The 17050-nt window shown below is 39.0% G+C and overlaps 1 protein-coding gene across 1 annotated transcript in view; it reads right to left on the reverse strand.

Moving 5' to 3' along the window:
- Positions 1 to 17050, reverse strand: part of nbn (nibrin) — a 33367-nt gene that overhangs the window by 4101 nt on the left and 12216 nt on the right. Inside the window, exons 8-15 of the mRNA XM_056267648.1 lie at positions 15085 to 15182; positions 14679 to 14817; positions 6946 to 7021; positions 4136 to 4410; positions 2124 to 2748; positions 1970 to 2032; positions 1641 to 1805; positions 1417 to 1530 (exon numbers count right to left, since the gene is read on the reverse strand). Coding sequence (XP_056123623.1) covers positions 1417 to 1530; positions 1641 to 1805; positions 1970 to 2032; positions 2124 to 2748; positions 4136 to 4410; positions 6946 to 7021; positions 14679 to 14817; positions 15085 to 15182 — 1555 coding nt within the window. The remainder of the gene's footprint in view (positions 1 to 1416; positions 1531 to 1640; positions 1806 to 1969; positions 2033 to 2123; positions 2749 to 4135; positions 4411 to 6945; positions 7022 to 14678; positions 14818 to 15084; positions 15183 to 17050) is intronic.

Here is a 17050-nt window from a genome sequence, read left to right on the forward strand (position 1 = left end):
CTCTCAGTGTTGATGTTCAACTCGGTATCCAGGGTGCTTAACATTCCACACACAAATCACAGTGATAGTTATGCGCAAACTACAACATTAGGGGAAAAGATCACATAAATACAGTGGGGTTCAGTAAGGAAATCTGGTATTCAGAAGCTAATCTTATTGATTTAATCTTATTCATGTTTAATCTTGTTACAATTTAAAAGAACAATTTTTTTTTCTATTTTAAAATTCAGCTTATTCCTGTGATGGCAAAGCAAAATTTTTAGCAGTCATTACTACAGTCTTCAGTGTCACATGATCCTTATTGTGGCAAGGGGGGCATGGTTCAGCCAAGGTCTGTGACGAGAGAGAAAGGAGACTAGTGGCGTGTAAGTGGGTCAAGTGCAAATGACAAACACCTGTGTCTCGTTTCAATAATTGGCGTGAAGAGACGGATAAAAGCCACCAGTGGGAGATGTGAAGCGGCAGAGAGGAACTGGCTGAGACTCGTGAACCAAACAAGTGGAAAAAGTTGGAATGGTTGCAAAGCTCTGAAGAGCACTGGTGGAAAGAGTGAAAAACTGAGTTACGAGAAGCGCCCGCTGTGCGCATTTATGTTATTGTATGATTTACTAAAATAAAGTCACGAGTCTCAGACAAGCTGAGCCCGTCTTCTTCCTTCACCTTTAATCTGAATCTTACTACACTTATCCTTAATATTTTTAAGCAAGTAATATTTTTGTGGAAACTGTGATACATTTTTTTAATGCTTTGATGAATAGACAGTTCAAAAGAACAGGATTTATTTAATGTAAAAGTCTTTACTGTCACTTTTGATCAAATGCATTAATTTCTTAACAAATGGGTATGGCACAGTGATTAACAAGGAAAATTAAAATGTCATTTCATGACAAAAGGCTTTCGCACCCTGGCAATCATCTGTATAAAATAGCATTTTATATGGTATGATATAAGCATAAAGCTTTGCACAAGAGTAACTTAAAAATTAAGTAAGGAAAAAAAATATGTCGACTACTGTTTCAATGCAAGCAAAAATAAGCAGATTACTCCAAATTATTAAAATTACAATCCGAAGGGAAATCTTTTTTTTTTTTACTTTACTTTAATGACATGAAAGACAAATATAACCCTGCTAAATAACACCCCTGCTAAATGGTCAATGAAAAACAGCAGCCATTAAAATATATATTATTTATTATTTTAATATAAAAATTAATGATTAAATTATAAGTGATTTTAAAAATAAACTTTAAGTGAGCGTAAAAAATACGAAATAATCGAATTCTAAAAAAGGGGAAATGAGCATGCACAATTAAATATCCAATAACAGGCAATGCCATAAATATAATACAGTCTAAGTATAACGCCCATTTCCCATGGTTTGTTGCCACTCATTTCCTTGCTCCTGTGGTCTCTCACCTCTGTTGCCTGTCTAAGCCATTCCTCCAGTTCAGAGTTCTTGCTGCGATTGTGAGCCACCAGATCCGAGCCTCCGATAATGTTGGGCAGCCCATTAAATCCAGGGACATTTGCCTAAACATGCACACACAGAAGCCATTTAAATGGTCATATACACAGATAAACAGACACTGTGATACTTTGCCATAATATTACAGAAGCGTGCACGAGACACTCGCTCAGACCTTGCGGAACCTTTTGACATTTTTGTCATTGGGGTCACGGGTCTGTAGTGGGCCAGGTCTTGATCTGGAAGAGGAGGTGCTCACAGTCAGGGACTTAAACTGAACCTGTAGGAGACTCCTGGGCAGCTCAGCGTCATTCTCAGATCCAGTTTTGGAGGTTGAGGCCTTCAGATCAACAGAGATTTTATTACACCAACATGTTACAAAACACTCTGAGGGAAAACAGGGTGAACATTGTGATCATGACCTTTGTGAAACCCTGAAAAGATATTATTAGGTAGCATAGGTCAAACCGACTCACAACTATTGTCTGTATTTAAACCTCTCACCTGTATTTCCTGATAGGCTACAGTCTCACTGTGCTGAGAAATGCCATTTTGAGTCCTTGAATTCTGAAAGAAAGAAAAAAACATGGGACTAGCTGTTCTGTAGATAAAAACATAAAATATATTTATAAAAAACAAATGATGGCTGTCTCCGTACCACAACAAAAGACACTTCCTCCTCTTTGACCTCTTCAAGTTCTGGTCTTTTCCCCTTGTTTGCTGACCTATGTGCCGCCAGATCTGGCGTTTGATTGGGTGACCTCTTTGACTGCCTCTCTGAGCCCTGATTTGTTGAAGCTGGGCCTGTTCTGTCCAACTGCAAGTTCTGAATGTTGTTCCTTGAGCCTTTTCTGCTTTTGGACTCAGTGCCCTCTTGCTGATTGGGCAATTGTGGGTTATTGATTGTGCTGTTTGGTCCTGACTCAAGACGTTGTTTTTTATTAGCTGCAGCACACGGAGGCTCATCCATCTCGTCGGACATTATGGATTCAAGCTCTTCAAGTGACATTTCTAAATCAGCAGCTGCTTCAGGTTCCTCAGGGTCTGATGGGACGTCTAGCTCTGGTTCCTTCCTCTTTTTGCTGCCAGAGTTTTGACTGGACCCACAAGCCTGACCCAGACTGGCACTGAACTCAGATCTTGACACTGAGCTGTGTTGGTTTTGGGCAGTATGTGAGTTTTTGGCAGAGGAATTTTGCTGGATCTCGTCTTTTTTATCTTCACTGTCTTTTCTGAAGATTTTGATCTCTGACTGGATAGAATTGGCATTGTCTTCACGGGGCCTGCAATCATAAACAATACATAATCATAAAATAGTTCAAACATCATGCAACCTTTCAAAAGGTACTGTCACATGACCCTGTACACCTGGTTTTAATGTCTATCCTGGGTGATCTGATTATGAGTGGTCAGTTGAGACACATTAGTTGGTTGTACTTAAGGCCATGTGACTTCTTTTAATCACATTTATTAGACTACATGCAGCATTTTCTGTCTCATTACTTTACATATTGATAAAGCACAAACGTAAAAGTAAAAATAAAAACAAACCAAATAAATGAATTAAATCTCACTACGAACATCACTAATTCTAGGCAAGCAACTGTATTAACTTCATTTGTGTGTGCTTCACATGCGTGTGCTTTTCAACACTGATACTATTAAGAAATATTTCTTGAGCATCATCAAATCGGCATATTAGAATGATTTCTGAAGGATCATGAGACTGAAGACTGAAGTAATGGCAGCATAAAATCCAGCTTTGAATAAATTCAATTTTAAAATAGAAAACAGTTATTTTAAAATATCTATGGCTACGTTCACACTGGAGGCAAAATAATAGTCATATCAGAATTCATGCGACATTTATGTTACTCTAGATCGACATTCGTCACAATTCTGAGCTGATGGACATCACTCCAAAGATTTTACATACCGGTAGTTCTTTAGGCAAGAAAAGTAGTTTGTTTAGGCTGGGTTGTATGAATTACAAACCTGCGCACATATTTTAAAAAGCACATAACTATAGAATTCTGAATGAGCATGTGAACGCCGTCAGCGTTAATCACAGGTTCGCGTTTAAAGTCTGATCATTTCGACGGAGGTGAATCAATCAAAGTTAACTTTAGCTGGAAGTAACATTATTCAAGAACCGCTATAACGCCAAAACAATCTGTTACCTTAAATTATATGTTTATCTCTGTAAAGCTGCTTTGAAACAATTCATTGTTAAAAGCGCTATATAAATGAAGATGACTTGACTTGACTTCTTTGAAAATGGAAGACGGCAGCAAAGTTAGTCAGTGGAGGGACGGTGAGCTGTTATACTCATAAGTAATACGGTGACAGCTCTATACAAGCAAAACTTGATGAAAAACTGCACCAAAAAAACTTTACGCTTTCTCCTCATCCTCGTCCAAATTTCGCTGGCTTCCACGGCACATAACCTTATAAATTAATGCGTAAATGGTGACTTCAGTAACCTCCATGTTTATTTCCGTATGACAGTGTGCTGCGTGAAGCCTTTGTTAATGTGCTTTTGGGTATGCGGGTCAGACTGATATTGGCCATATTTAAAAAAAATCGGATCTGAGCAAAAAAATCTGCATTGAGCATTAAAGCTTTCAGTGTGAATGTAGCTTTAGTGATGTGGTGTGGCATCAGACTTGCCTTTTCTTGCCGGCAGGCTGGAAGAAGTTTGTGAGGGCTGTCTGTTTCTGGGGGGACTGTTTTAGTGTGTTGCTGCCATTGAGAGGTGCTGTCCCAGAACCTTCAAATTCAACTTGCCCCCTGCCCGAAGGAGCAGAACCTTTCTTCATCCTCTGCTCAGGCTCAACCATGCTGCAGCTCTCAGATGACCTCACCGTCTCACTGATGATGCGGGAAGTGGAAGGTTCCGGGCCGAGGGATGAGGATTTATTGGTTGCTGATAGTGTGGAGTCCTTCTTAATAATAATAATAATAATGCATTTTATTTAAGGCGCCTTTCAAACCACTCAAGGTCACCATACAACAAGTAGCAGCAATAACAATATTAAAACAGAAAATAACAGTAAATAACAATAGCAATAAAAAAAATTGCAGTAAAAAAGTACTATATTTGAGTGCACAAAGTAGTCATGGAAGATAAGAAATTCTGAATAGATGAGTTTTAAGTTTGACTTTAAATTGAGCTAACGAGTCTGAATTATGGATGTTGACTGCCCTAAGGCCCATGGTGGCTAGGCGAGCAGAAGGTGTATGAAGGAGACCCAATGAAGAGGATTGGAGAGATCAAGAAGGGGTGTAGGGCTGTAAGAGATCTGAAAGGTATGGTGGTGCAAGGTTATGAAGAGATTTGTAAGTGAGGAGGAGAATTTTAAATTCAATCCGGAATTTGATAGGAAGCCAATGTAGCTGCTGGAGTGATGGGGTAATATGTTGAATACATGGAGTCCGGGTTATGATACGAGCTGCAGAATTCTGAATCAGCTGGAGTTTATGAAGAGATTTGTGTGGTAAACCAGATATTACAGTAGAGAATTACAGTAATCAATGCGGCAGGTGACAAGCGAATGAACAAGAATAGCGGAACTACGCAGAGTGAGAAATGGACGGAGGTGAGCAATATTGTGGAGATGAAAATAACAAGACCTGGTTATGTTATTAATGTGAGCTTCAAAAGAAAGGGTGCTGTCGAAGATGACCCCCAAGTTCCGAACCTGGCGGGAAGGAGAAACGGAAGAACCATCAATGGATAACGAAAAAATGCAGGACCTAGAGTGAGTAGAATTAGTGCCAATAAGGAGTACTTCAGTCTTACTACCATTAAGTTTGAGGAAGTTGTCAGAAAACCAGACATTTATTTTGTGAAGGCAGTTGGTAAGACAGGCAGGGGGGAGAATGGAATCAGGGTTTGTAGATATATAAAGCTGTGTATCATCAGCGTAACAGTGGAATTTAATACCGAATTTGGAAAAAATATTACCGAGTGGGAGAAGGTAGATTAGGAACAATAGGGGACTTAGGACAGAACCTTGGGGGACACCATAGCTAACAGAAGAAGGTTGGGAATGAAATGTTTTTAGTAGTACAAACTGTGTACGGTTTGAAAGGTATGAAGTGAACCAGGCATAAGGAATACCAGTGATACCAATATCGGATAAACGGTTCAAGAGAATATTGTGTGAAATTGTGTCGAAAGCTGCACTCAAATCAAGTAAAACAAGAATAGATAAGAACCCGCCATCAGCAGCCATTAACAGATCATTAGTTACTTTCACTAGGGCAGTTTCCGTGCTATGCTTAGAACGAAACCCTGACTGAAAACACTCATACGAGTTATTATTACTAAGGTGAGCATGAACCTGTGCTGTCACTGCTTTTTCAAGAATTTTTTTAATAAATGGAAGATTTGAGATGGGACGGAAATGATCTAGATTGTTAGGGTCTGCACCAAGTTTCTTAAGAACTGGGGTTATGGCAGCTATTTTAAAAGATGATGGAACAATGCCGGAGCTAAGAGACATGTGAATAATACGAGTTATAAGAGAAGAAAGAGAAGGAAAATAGGCCTTTACCAAATGAGTTGGTATAGGATCAAGTAAGAAGAAGAATTAGTGGAAGAATTAGTTTTGTAAATTAACTGAGAAATTTCTTCTGCGGATGGCAAGTTAAAAGAAGAAAGGAGAGGGGAAAATTAATTGAGACTCTGTGTGGCGAACTACAGTAAGGGGTGGCCAAAGAGGCCAATTGTTGGTGGATGGTAGTTATTTTGTCATTGAAGAAAGACATAAATTTATCACATTGAGCAGTGCAGTACAGGTGTGCCAGGAGGTTTCAGAATACGATTTACAGTTGAGAACAGTGCTTTAGTATTACTATCTCCAGACTCAATTAAATGTGAATAAAAAACAATTTTGGCAGCATAAAGTGCATCTTTATAAACATGTTCACAATACAGCTCTCTATGTATCATAAGTCAAGTTCGTTTATAAAGGCGTTCCAATCGCCAGCCTCTGGTTTTGAGGTGGCGAAGTTCAGGAGTAAACCAGGGAGCAGAGTGAGTGAATGATACAGTCCGAGTTTTAAGAGGTGCAAGTGTCAAGGAGCTGCTGTAGTTCAAAGTTATAAAAGGAGACCAAATTGTCAGGAGAAGTGAGATTGTCACTGAGTGGAAGATCAGTAATCGGAGCAGTCAAAACTGAGGGGGTCAATCTTTTTATATTCCGGAATGTCATCAAGCGTTGTTGTTTGGATTTAGAGAGTGTAACATTAGCATTAAAAGAAAGCAATTTATGATCAGATATGGGTATTCAGGGGCGTAGAATTTAGTAGGGACGCTAGGGACGTGTCCCTACCAATATCCAGTGACACTGATATATCCCGAGCAATATTTTCGATCAAAACTTTAAATATATTAAATATTTATGTCCCCGTCCCCACCAATTTCAAAATCAAACCTATGCCACTGTGGGTATTACATCTGCAGTATGTAATACCTTCTTTTCCACGTTCTTTGTGGGACGTGTCTTCTCAGGAGTCTCACCAACTGCACTCATTCCACTTGTAACCATCCTGAAAATATGAACATTGACTTACTTTACAAGACAGGGCCCCTATTCATAAAGATTCTAAGAATCCTCTCAGAAAACTTTTATTTAGCTTAACATTTTTTACATAGGAGTCTTAGCTTAAGAGCGATTCGGGACGGATCTGAGAGCAACTCTGAGTAAGGAAAAGAAGACAAAAACTTTCATCTTAGTGAGGAGGCGGGGCTGACCCCGTTGCCATGAATGACATAGTCTTTTGAAGATTGTGATTGGTTGGTTGTCCAAGAAGGAAAAAAAGAGTGATTTTAACTATAGGGTCTATTCTAAGCCTTCACTTTGAAATTACATGCGTAATTTTTCCTATTTGACCGTTCTCACACACACACACACACACACTATTTATGTGTATATAAATCCTTTTTTAGTGGTGCTTGCCTATGGCAAAGCAACACTAGTGTTATTGTGCATACTTATTATTCTTCTTATTCTTATTCTTCCGGCCACATTTTGACGCGCTACTCCTCCCGCAGTTTTTGTCACAGACCCATGAGTGAGGTGTCAAAACGTGCGGCCTGTTCGGGAATGGTGTGCTATGACTTTTATAAGGGATCGGGGGTACGATGTTCGCCCCAGGGGCGAAAAACCGGCCGAAAAATCCCATAGACTTAACATTGCGTCAAACTTTGACGAGTCGTAGGTCGGAACGAGGATGTCGCAGAAACGTGTAATTTACCACATTTGAAGAGGCTGACAGGCTCTGTAAGAATATACCACACAATGGGGTAAAAGTTGCACCCCTGGGGCGCAGGAGCTGCCCAAATTTTCCCCATTGACTTACTATGGTGTAGGACGGCCCATGAAATGGGCCGTCCTACACCATAGAAACCGCTTTTATATTGAACATAACTCTGGATCACAGTGTCATAGAGACAAGGGGGCGGGCTCATTTTACTCAGACAACCAATCAGTCTCTCAGGATCATTGTGAAGCTATCAAGCCACGCCCTAGCAACCATTTAGAGCTCCTTAGCAACAAGTTCCATAGACTTCCATTGAAACAGATCAAAGGGATATCTCAGGATATAAGAGTCATAGAAACATGAGGGTGGTCTCGTTTGACTCGGGGCAGCAAACAGCCAATCCTGAATCACCTCAACACATCCTAACCCCTCCCTAGCAACCATTGTCGAGCACCTTAGCAACCAAATTCCAAACAGGGATATCTTCCATTCTGAATGTCACAGAGGCATGGGAGTTGGTTTATATCATTTATACTGACAAGCAGCCTTTGGAGTTTCATGATTGGCAGCTGCCAAGCCACTCCCTAGCAACCAAACAGAGTACCCTAGCAACCATTTTGCAAGACCTATATCTCTGCATCAAAACATCGTATAGAGATGGGGGTTGGTTTATACATTCACATTGACTTTGGAGCTTCATGATTGGCAGCTGCCAAGCCACTCCCTAGCAACCAAACAGAGTACCCTAGCAACCGTTTTGCAAGACCTATATCTCTGTATCAGAACATCGTATAGAGATGGGGGTTGGCTCTTTTGACTCATGCTAGCAAACAAGACTTGCTACATCCTACACATGCTAGCAGTGAATAGCTACATGCTAATATTGATTAGCTAAGTGCTAAATCATGCCAATAAAATGCTACAAACTCAACAGTAACCATCTGTGACAACTACCAACCACCTAGTAACACCATAGCAACCACCCAGATTACCCTAGCAACACCTTAGCAACTGCCTAGCAACGCCCTAGCAACCACCCAGAACACCCTAGCAACCGCCTAGCAACCACCCAGGACACCCTAGCAACCGCCTAGCAACGCCCTAGTAACCACCCAGATTACCTTAGCAACCGCCTAGCAACGCCCTAGCAACCGCCTAGCAACCACCCAGAATACCATAGCAACCGACTAGCGACACCCTAGCAACCACCTAGAACACCCTAGCAACCGCCTAGCAACCACCCAAAACACCCTAGCAACCACCCAGAATACCCTAGCAACTGCCTAGCAACACCATACCAACCACCCAGAACACCCTAGCAACCGCCTAGCAACCACCCAAAACACCCTAGCAACCACCCAGAATACCCTAGCAACACCATAGCAACCACCCAGAACACCCTAGCAACCGCCTAGCAACGCCCTAGCAACCACCCATAATACCCTAGCAGCCACCTAGTAACACCTTAGCAACCATGCTAGCATCATGCTAGCAACATGCTAAACATGCTAGCATGATGCTAGCAATATGCTAATCATGCTAGCATCTAGCTAAAACATGTTTGCAACATGCTTATTTTTGCTAGCATTATGCTAGCAACATGCTAATCATGCTAGCATGTTGGTAGCATGATGCTAACAACATGCTAATCATGCTAGCATGATGCTAACAACATGCTAATCATGCTAGCATGATGATAGCAAAATGCTAATCATGCTAGCATCATGCTAGCAACATGCTAGCAACATGCTATTCATGCTAATCATGCTAGCATCATGCTAGCATCATGCTAGCAACATGCTAATAATGCTAACAACATGCTAATCATGCTAGCATGATGCTAGCAACATGCTAATCATGCTAGCTTCTTGCTAAAAACTAGCTAACCGCACGCTAGCAACCGAGCGGCGAGTTTTGCCACTGCAAGCACCACTTCACATTTTCTTCTGGAAATGTACATTCTAGTTTTTATTTACCATGCTGTTAATTTCCTATAAGGTATTTGATTGGCTTAGAATGATACAAATTGTTCCACTCTTTCCAATTACACTGATTGATGGCATGTCTATTTAAGTGGTGGTTTGAATGTTGGTTTTAATGTAACAAACATGGAATCAAAACCAAGAAGGACGAGAAACCCCGACTGGATAGAGGAACAGTGTTTACTGTTAGCCCAGTTAGTGGATGAACACAAGGCCATCCTTAAAGGATAATTCGGGCTGGGTGTCAATCTATAGCGTCTTATTAACTCACTGTCATCTATTGTCTGCAACACATTTCTTCTCCCTCTTCTTCTTTCTGCCATTTTCTCCTCTGCTAAGGAAACTCTTAAGCCTCTTAAAAGTCCTCGTCCATGCTCCTAACAATTTTGACCTTAAGACCTCTTTTAAGGGTTAAGATACTTTCTAAATTACTTTTTTCTTTACTAGGATTTTTTCTTTAATTTTAAGAGTAAACGCCCACATTTCTAAGAATTTTCTTAGAATTTTGTCACTAGGAGATTCACATTAAGATTCTTTATAAATACCGGCCCAGATTTATATTAACACTTCTTATTATCATTATTTGCAAGTGCTGTAAAACAGTGGTTTTTGAACTCTGGTCTGCAGACTGTGAATTGATTGGTTTATTTAAAAAAATACAAATAAAAAAATAAATCCAATAATTATAATTTTAAAAAGGGACCAACACTGGATAGATGGAGTAATCAGCTCATAACAATGAATTAACTGATTGTTTTCTTCACTTTAATTTGTGTTTTGTTGTCTCACTTCCAAAAGTAAAGTCATTTGCTTAAAGCAGAAGTCTAGTTCATTTCAAAGCACAAAAAGCTGTCAAATAAGGCTATTTCTAGTCATAAGGTTTGAACACCACTTAAAATGTTAGGTTATTGTTCTGAGGTTCAGGGGCCAGTTGCACCAGCTGTGCGTAAGTTACAGCTCAGTCTAGTTTAGACTTAAATGGACACTAAAGCCCTTTTCGGACGGGATTAACTTTACAAGGGTAGATGGAGTAATGTAATTTTACCACAGGACGTCTGTAATATTAATGGCCAATTTGCACGGGATAAGATATCTCAATAAAACTAGCAGAAGTGGGAGGGGTAACTCGATTTGTGCATCGCCGTCAACCTCCTGTTGTCATGTTATGTTGCTTCCTGATATCACGTGGCCAAACACATATAACCTGTATTATATTTATATATATATATAAAACAGTTATGTCCGGTAGAACGATGTATTAATTAACTTCAGATTGGATTGTGTTGGTAATAGGCACTTCCTTAACGCTAAAAGATGTTTCGTGCCTCTAACAAGTTCTTTCAATCTTCTTTCTGATCTGAATGGTATGTGGAAAACACTTGAGTTTTGTCACAGACTTGTCCCAGTGTCTAGAACTGAATTCTTTTTCAAGCGTCTCCATACTTGAAAAACTGCGGAAAACTACTTTTAAACACGGAATGAAGACATTTTTACATATATATTTACAGCGGGTCTATTCGCACGTGATTAGTATTACCTGAGGTAATTTTTTACTGATGGTAAAAGTCGCTGTAATCTTTACTGACATTGTCCGTAATAATTACTGAGATAGCACATTCGGACAGGACTAAAATCACAGAGAAGCTCTGGTAATTATTACTTTACCCCTCTCAATGTTAAACTAGTCCCGTCCGAATAGGACTTAAGTTACAACTTACAAACTACTAAATATTTTCACGTTGCACCATTGAAATGTAACTCAATGAATAAACTAAATATTTACAGAAGCCTTCAACCAGGAGTAACAGTTGGAATAAAACAGCAGACTGATTTGCATCAATAAGCTTTTGTTTTACCCGAAAGACTTGAATCCTTTAGACATACAGCATATGATAATGCTGCCATTTACACACTTCTCTTTGTATCAGTATTTATTTATTGATCCTTATTAATTTTAAACACAGTTTCATGTTATTTATATACAAAATATCTATTATGTTATTCATGATTAAATAGTATCATATTTTAATGAAAACCTATTTTAACCATAGTTACGTGAGGCAAGACAAGAGAAAAAAGAATGAAGGATAAAGTGAAATTCAAAGCCTTTAAACACAACTTCTGTTCACGTATTTGAAGGCTGCTGTTGGATCATTAAGGGTAAACGTCATTTTAAGCAACTACGCATTACTTTACGGAGAGCTTACGACCAACTACTTACATTCTGCCTTAAGAAAAAAATGGTGCAACCAAATAAAGTACAGAGTTAGTTACAAACTAGCTAGTAGTTGCTAAGCCTCTAGTGTGGATTTTCCGTTCCAATTTAAAGGGGGGGTGAAATGCTATTTCATGCATAGTGAGTTTTTTACACTGTTAAAGAGTTGGCTTCTCATGCTAAACATGGACAAAGTTTCAAAAATTAAGTTGTACGTTTGATTGAGTATTTCTGTTCTCAAAATACTCCTTCCTGGTTGTCACAAGTTTCGGAAAGTTTTTTTTCGAGTATGGGCGTGTATGACGTCAGATGCGCCGGAATTTCCTTATACGGTCCTAAGGGCACTTCTCTCGGAAGGGCGCGCGTGCAGCTGTAGAGCGATAGCCGTAACCTATGCCCATCAAAGCGCTGTGCATCGGCTGTGCTGCAATATGTCACCAAAGAAGTGTGTTTTCGGTTGCCAAGGCAAGACAACACTGCACAGATTCCCAAATAATCAAGCGTTAAGGGACCAGTGGATGGAGTTTGTTTTTCCAGAACATCAACACAGTTGTGCAAGTGTTCTTGTTTGTTCCATGCATTTCGAGGATGATTTTTTTATAAACAAGGCCCAGTTCGAAGCCGGATTTGCTAATCGTTTAGTTCTCAAGGATGGAGCAGTCCCAACACTAAAGGTTAACGGTCTTGCGTTGGAACCGCAGGCGGTGAGTAGAACCAGAGCAGGGTTCTTGCAGGTTTCAGTTTGTTACATTTAAGACCTTTTTAAGACCTTTTAAGACCATTATGTGTAAAGTTTAAGACCAACACGACACATAAATAGAAACATTAGAATGATCCCAGAAATTCTTAAACATATTTTAAGTTTGTAAAATACACACACTGACTGATGTCTATGGAAGCGGCAATAATAATCCTTTCCATTCTAATAAGACGACACGTTTTATTCATATCAGATACACATTGTGTAAATAGCTTTACATTTTAAACTATTCTTCTCCCAGTTCTCCGGCCACTTTCATGTATTTCGTGAGAAGTTGAGGAATTGACGTGTTGTAAACTAACATGGCGCCGCCCATCGCACAAACAGCTGATTTGTGCTGACACCTTCATAACGATCAACTAACGCGATCGTTATGAAGGTGTTTAAACAACAAAACACATCCACTTGCACATATTTGACAATCGGAATATCAGTGTTTCATGTTATAGCTAATACATTTGTGAATATTTTGAATAGAAAAGGGAAAATGACATCAAAGCAGATCATCATTCATTCAGCACTGTTGTGGTTGCGCTGTGTCACGTGACAAGCAATGACGCGTCATCATGGAAACATTAAAGTGACAGGTTCTAAATAACGGTCGCCTAGAAAAACTCACGCTGGGGGATCAGTTCGAATATTTTAAATTTACGTGTGAAAGGGTTAAATACAAAAACAACAAACAAAAATAAACACAAATTAACAATGGTAAATTATTTAATGTATTTATTCTTTTTAGTAAACTGTTGTTTTTTTGTTAGAAACTCACGCTTACGGATGACGTGGTCGTTGAGCGCCCTCAGGCGACCGTTATGATTACATTCAAATGACTACACAATTTACAGATGATTAACGAATATTTTTAAATCATCCACCAAATTATCATCTCTTTCTTGCAGTTTAATGAGTAAACAACGAACATCAAGACATACGGTCCGCTAATGGTGTTAATTAGATCTCTCTTGATGAAGTCCGCTATACCAAATCTTGCTATATAAGCGATCTTGTTCGGTCCGCACGTAAACGTTTTCGCAATGCTCGAGCGCCTTCACACCCAATGTCCCTAGCTGTATTATCTTCTTGCATATTTTTCAGCGAGCTTCATATCTATTGCTAGGGACAGCTTGTAACCAGCTGCAAAACTCACCCTTATCGAGCCAAGTCATGTTAAACACACACTTCCCCTGTCCCCATGATATTTGAAAACTACGCGCTCGACGACAGCCCCGACTTCCCCGACCTCGACGTTGCAACTTGTCTTGCACGAATTCGGCGGGCAGGTAGCTAGTGAACCAACTTCCTTCACTTTATTGGCGGCGCGGGTTACATACCGCCACCTACTTTACAGGAGTTATACCTGCAGTGATCACGCAATGGGATTATCACATGGGATTATCATCATCACGTAGCCTACTAGAAAACAAAACAACCAACATTTTATTTTCGGCGGACAACGCTTGACCACAATTAACAAAATTAACGAAGGTAAGAATTTTAAGACTTGGGTAAATTAAATTTAAGACCTAAACTTGTGTTTTTTAGACTTTTTAAGGCCTTAAATTTCACTTTCTGAATTTAAGTCTTTTTTAGACTTTTTAAGACTCCGCGGGAACCCTGCAGAGACAATTAGAACTGCTTCAAATGTCTGTGTGTGTCTATCGGCGTGTTAGCTCCGCCCACACGGCACGCCTCCACCCGCTTGGCTTTTTCCGGAAAGACTCGGTACAGCATATCTTTCATTTATAAATATAATAAAACTAAAGACTTTTTGGAGATATGATGGATGCAATATTACTCTATAGGTACTCAAGATTAACATGAGATTGACTGAAACTGAGTGTTTCACCCCCCCTTTAAGAAAGAACTTACGAATGGCTGGTGCAACCCTACCCAGATCTGGAGAAGTTAGGTGGTCCAATTTGCTTTATATTTCTATTCTTGAAGAAGACAGAGGTATTCTGAATGATTCATGGCACAGACTTCTACCTGCTCTGGTCCTGAGAGAGCTCAGTGTTGACCACATAGGCTGTGATATTCTGGGAAGGTGCCGCGAGCGCCGTCTCATCCACAGCAGTGTTCTGAGAAAGTGTTGCTGCAGCAATGACTGGCTTCACTTTCACAGATTCTGTGAAGAAATGTTGAGAAATTGTTATTGATATGTCAGTTTCTGCGTAAAGCCAATCCTTTTGGCCAACAGGAAGTCCACTTCTCAAATTCACTGCCATGAAAAGTCCATTATGCACACAATAAAAAAATAAAGTGCAATCAATCATCATCATATTCATCATTATTCAGTCAGTTAACATACTGAAAAAAAACACTACTAAGAAAGAGTAATGTTCTAAAACAGTCCGTCTGCACTGCATGTGTATGTAAGTGTATGTAAACCCACCAGATTGAATAGAAGAACAGGGATTGCAGTATGTTTGATTATTGACATGAATGGCAGCCAATCCGATCTCAGATTCTGTGATAAAGCGCAAGCCGTTTCTGTGTGAACAAGACAAAACATTAGAAAGAAAAAGATCAACAAATAATTATATCTGCTATCTGAGCTATCTGAGTAGAACAACAAAAATCAGTAAAGTAAAACATTTAATATATTTTTCCATAATGAATGCAAAATAATTTTTTATTATATAACTAATTTAAATAATTATATTTAATAATATATTTCATTTTTTTTTTAAATAATGGCCATTTTTTTACTAATGGTTTTTTACTTCTGGCACAAACAAACAAGGGATACGGCTCAGATTCTGCCATTCTTTGCCGGATGGGCTATCGGTCAGACGAGACCGATCCAAATCCGATATTGTGCGTATACTATTCTGTGTTATTGTTAAGCCTCACAAAAGGCACAAAAACATTACAAAGAACCATCAACTTTTCGTGCACTATATTATAAGTGTTCTAAAGCCATTCAATCGTTTAATGTGACGTAGAGATAAATATTGAAGTCGTCAAATTCAAGTAACGTTAAGTGCTTCCCTCTGCTGCGGTTGTCAGTCATTCTCCATTCAAACAGCGCATCGCGTTCGGTAACGGTATATAATTTACAGTATATATTATACATTTATTTACTTGTTTTTCATGAATGTATTTTACAACAATACAAAGAGCAATGAGAAACATTTGAACAGATTTAGTGCTACACTTATTCTCTTTTATTTGTTCACTAAATGTTTAGATTTCATACAATTATTTTGCTCTCATGATTTTTCTAGAGTAACATTTGCTGCTGAATTTTCAACTAATCTAGTTTATAATAGTATTTTGTCAAAGATTATGATCATATAATTTTTTAATTTATTGTTTTTCTTTATAATGATGTTTAACACATAAAAGAGTAATTATCAGTTTAAAGGTCCCCTGACATGGGGTTATTTTATTATTTTATAATGTTTCCTGGGTTGCCCTTATGATGTTAGTATGTTTTTTAGATAAAAAATAGTCCTAGCCTGATTTTAGCCTCTGATTTGAACGCTCTGTTTGAAGGGGCGTGTCTGCTGTGGGATTCAGTGTAACCGCGGCCACTGCTGTGATTGGCTGACATGCTTGCATATGAAATAGCTACATATTACATGTGAAACTCTCTCGAATACTTTTAATACAGCTTTTTACTATTTTTACTATTACAGCTATCGAGATTAACGAATCGTGAGAAGTTTTTAAAGTATTTAGATCTATTCCCATCACATAAAATATTGCCGTGATGAGCATTGAGCAAGCAGATGACAGTCTGTTGATCGCGAGAATGAAGATCTTATCATTGCAAAGCAGTTTCTGCACTCTCTCTAATGCTTTCACCAATGCAAACACGATGATGTACATACAGTAAGAGCTTCGTTGTGCAGTGTAACGTGCGTCATTGATTTCATAACGAGTTGTCCAGATAAACTCGCGCTGTGTGGAAAGATTGTTCTTTGATCGCTTTCTGTATAATTTGTTCACAATTTAAATAAGATTATTTTCATCCTACTAAAAGAAACGATGTGAAGTTGATATTTTAGTCACTGGCTTGACTAAACAGTATTGAACGATTTTTACCTGTCTGAACTTGAACAATTAGGCTACACATCAGAAAGTGTTGCTTGGTAGCTCAATCGATTTATTTTCAGACGTTCATCGAGGCCAGCTCTGTATTGGCCCAAGTTGAGGAAACAGTCGTCGGTGAAATGTTTGGACCATACAAAACTTTGGGAAGTTGTGTCGGCGCATTTCCAGAAAAAATAAAATTAACCCATTGTTTCTTCACAGGCTCGGATGAAGGAACTAAAAAATACTTTTGTGTTCATTTGTACATCCGAACACTGATCAACTGCCATGCTTCGCTCGTTTGCAAGCCTATCTCTCAA

This window comes from Rhinichthys klamathensis, unplaced genomic scaffold (genome assembly GCF_029890125.1).
Source record: "Rhinichthys klamathensis goyatoka isolate OS25496 unplaced genomic scaffold, OSU_Roscu_1.1 h1tg000262l_1, whole genome shotgun sequence".
NCBI classification, from domain to species: domain Eukaryota; kingdom Metazoa; phylum Chordata; class Actinopteri; order Cypriniformes; family Leuciscidae; genus Rhinichthys; species Rhinichthys klamathensis.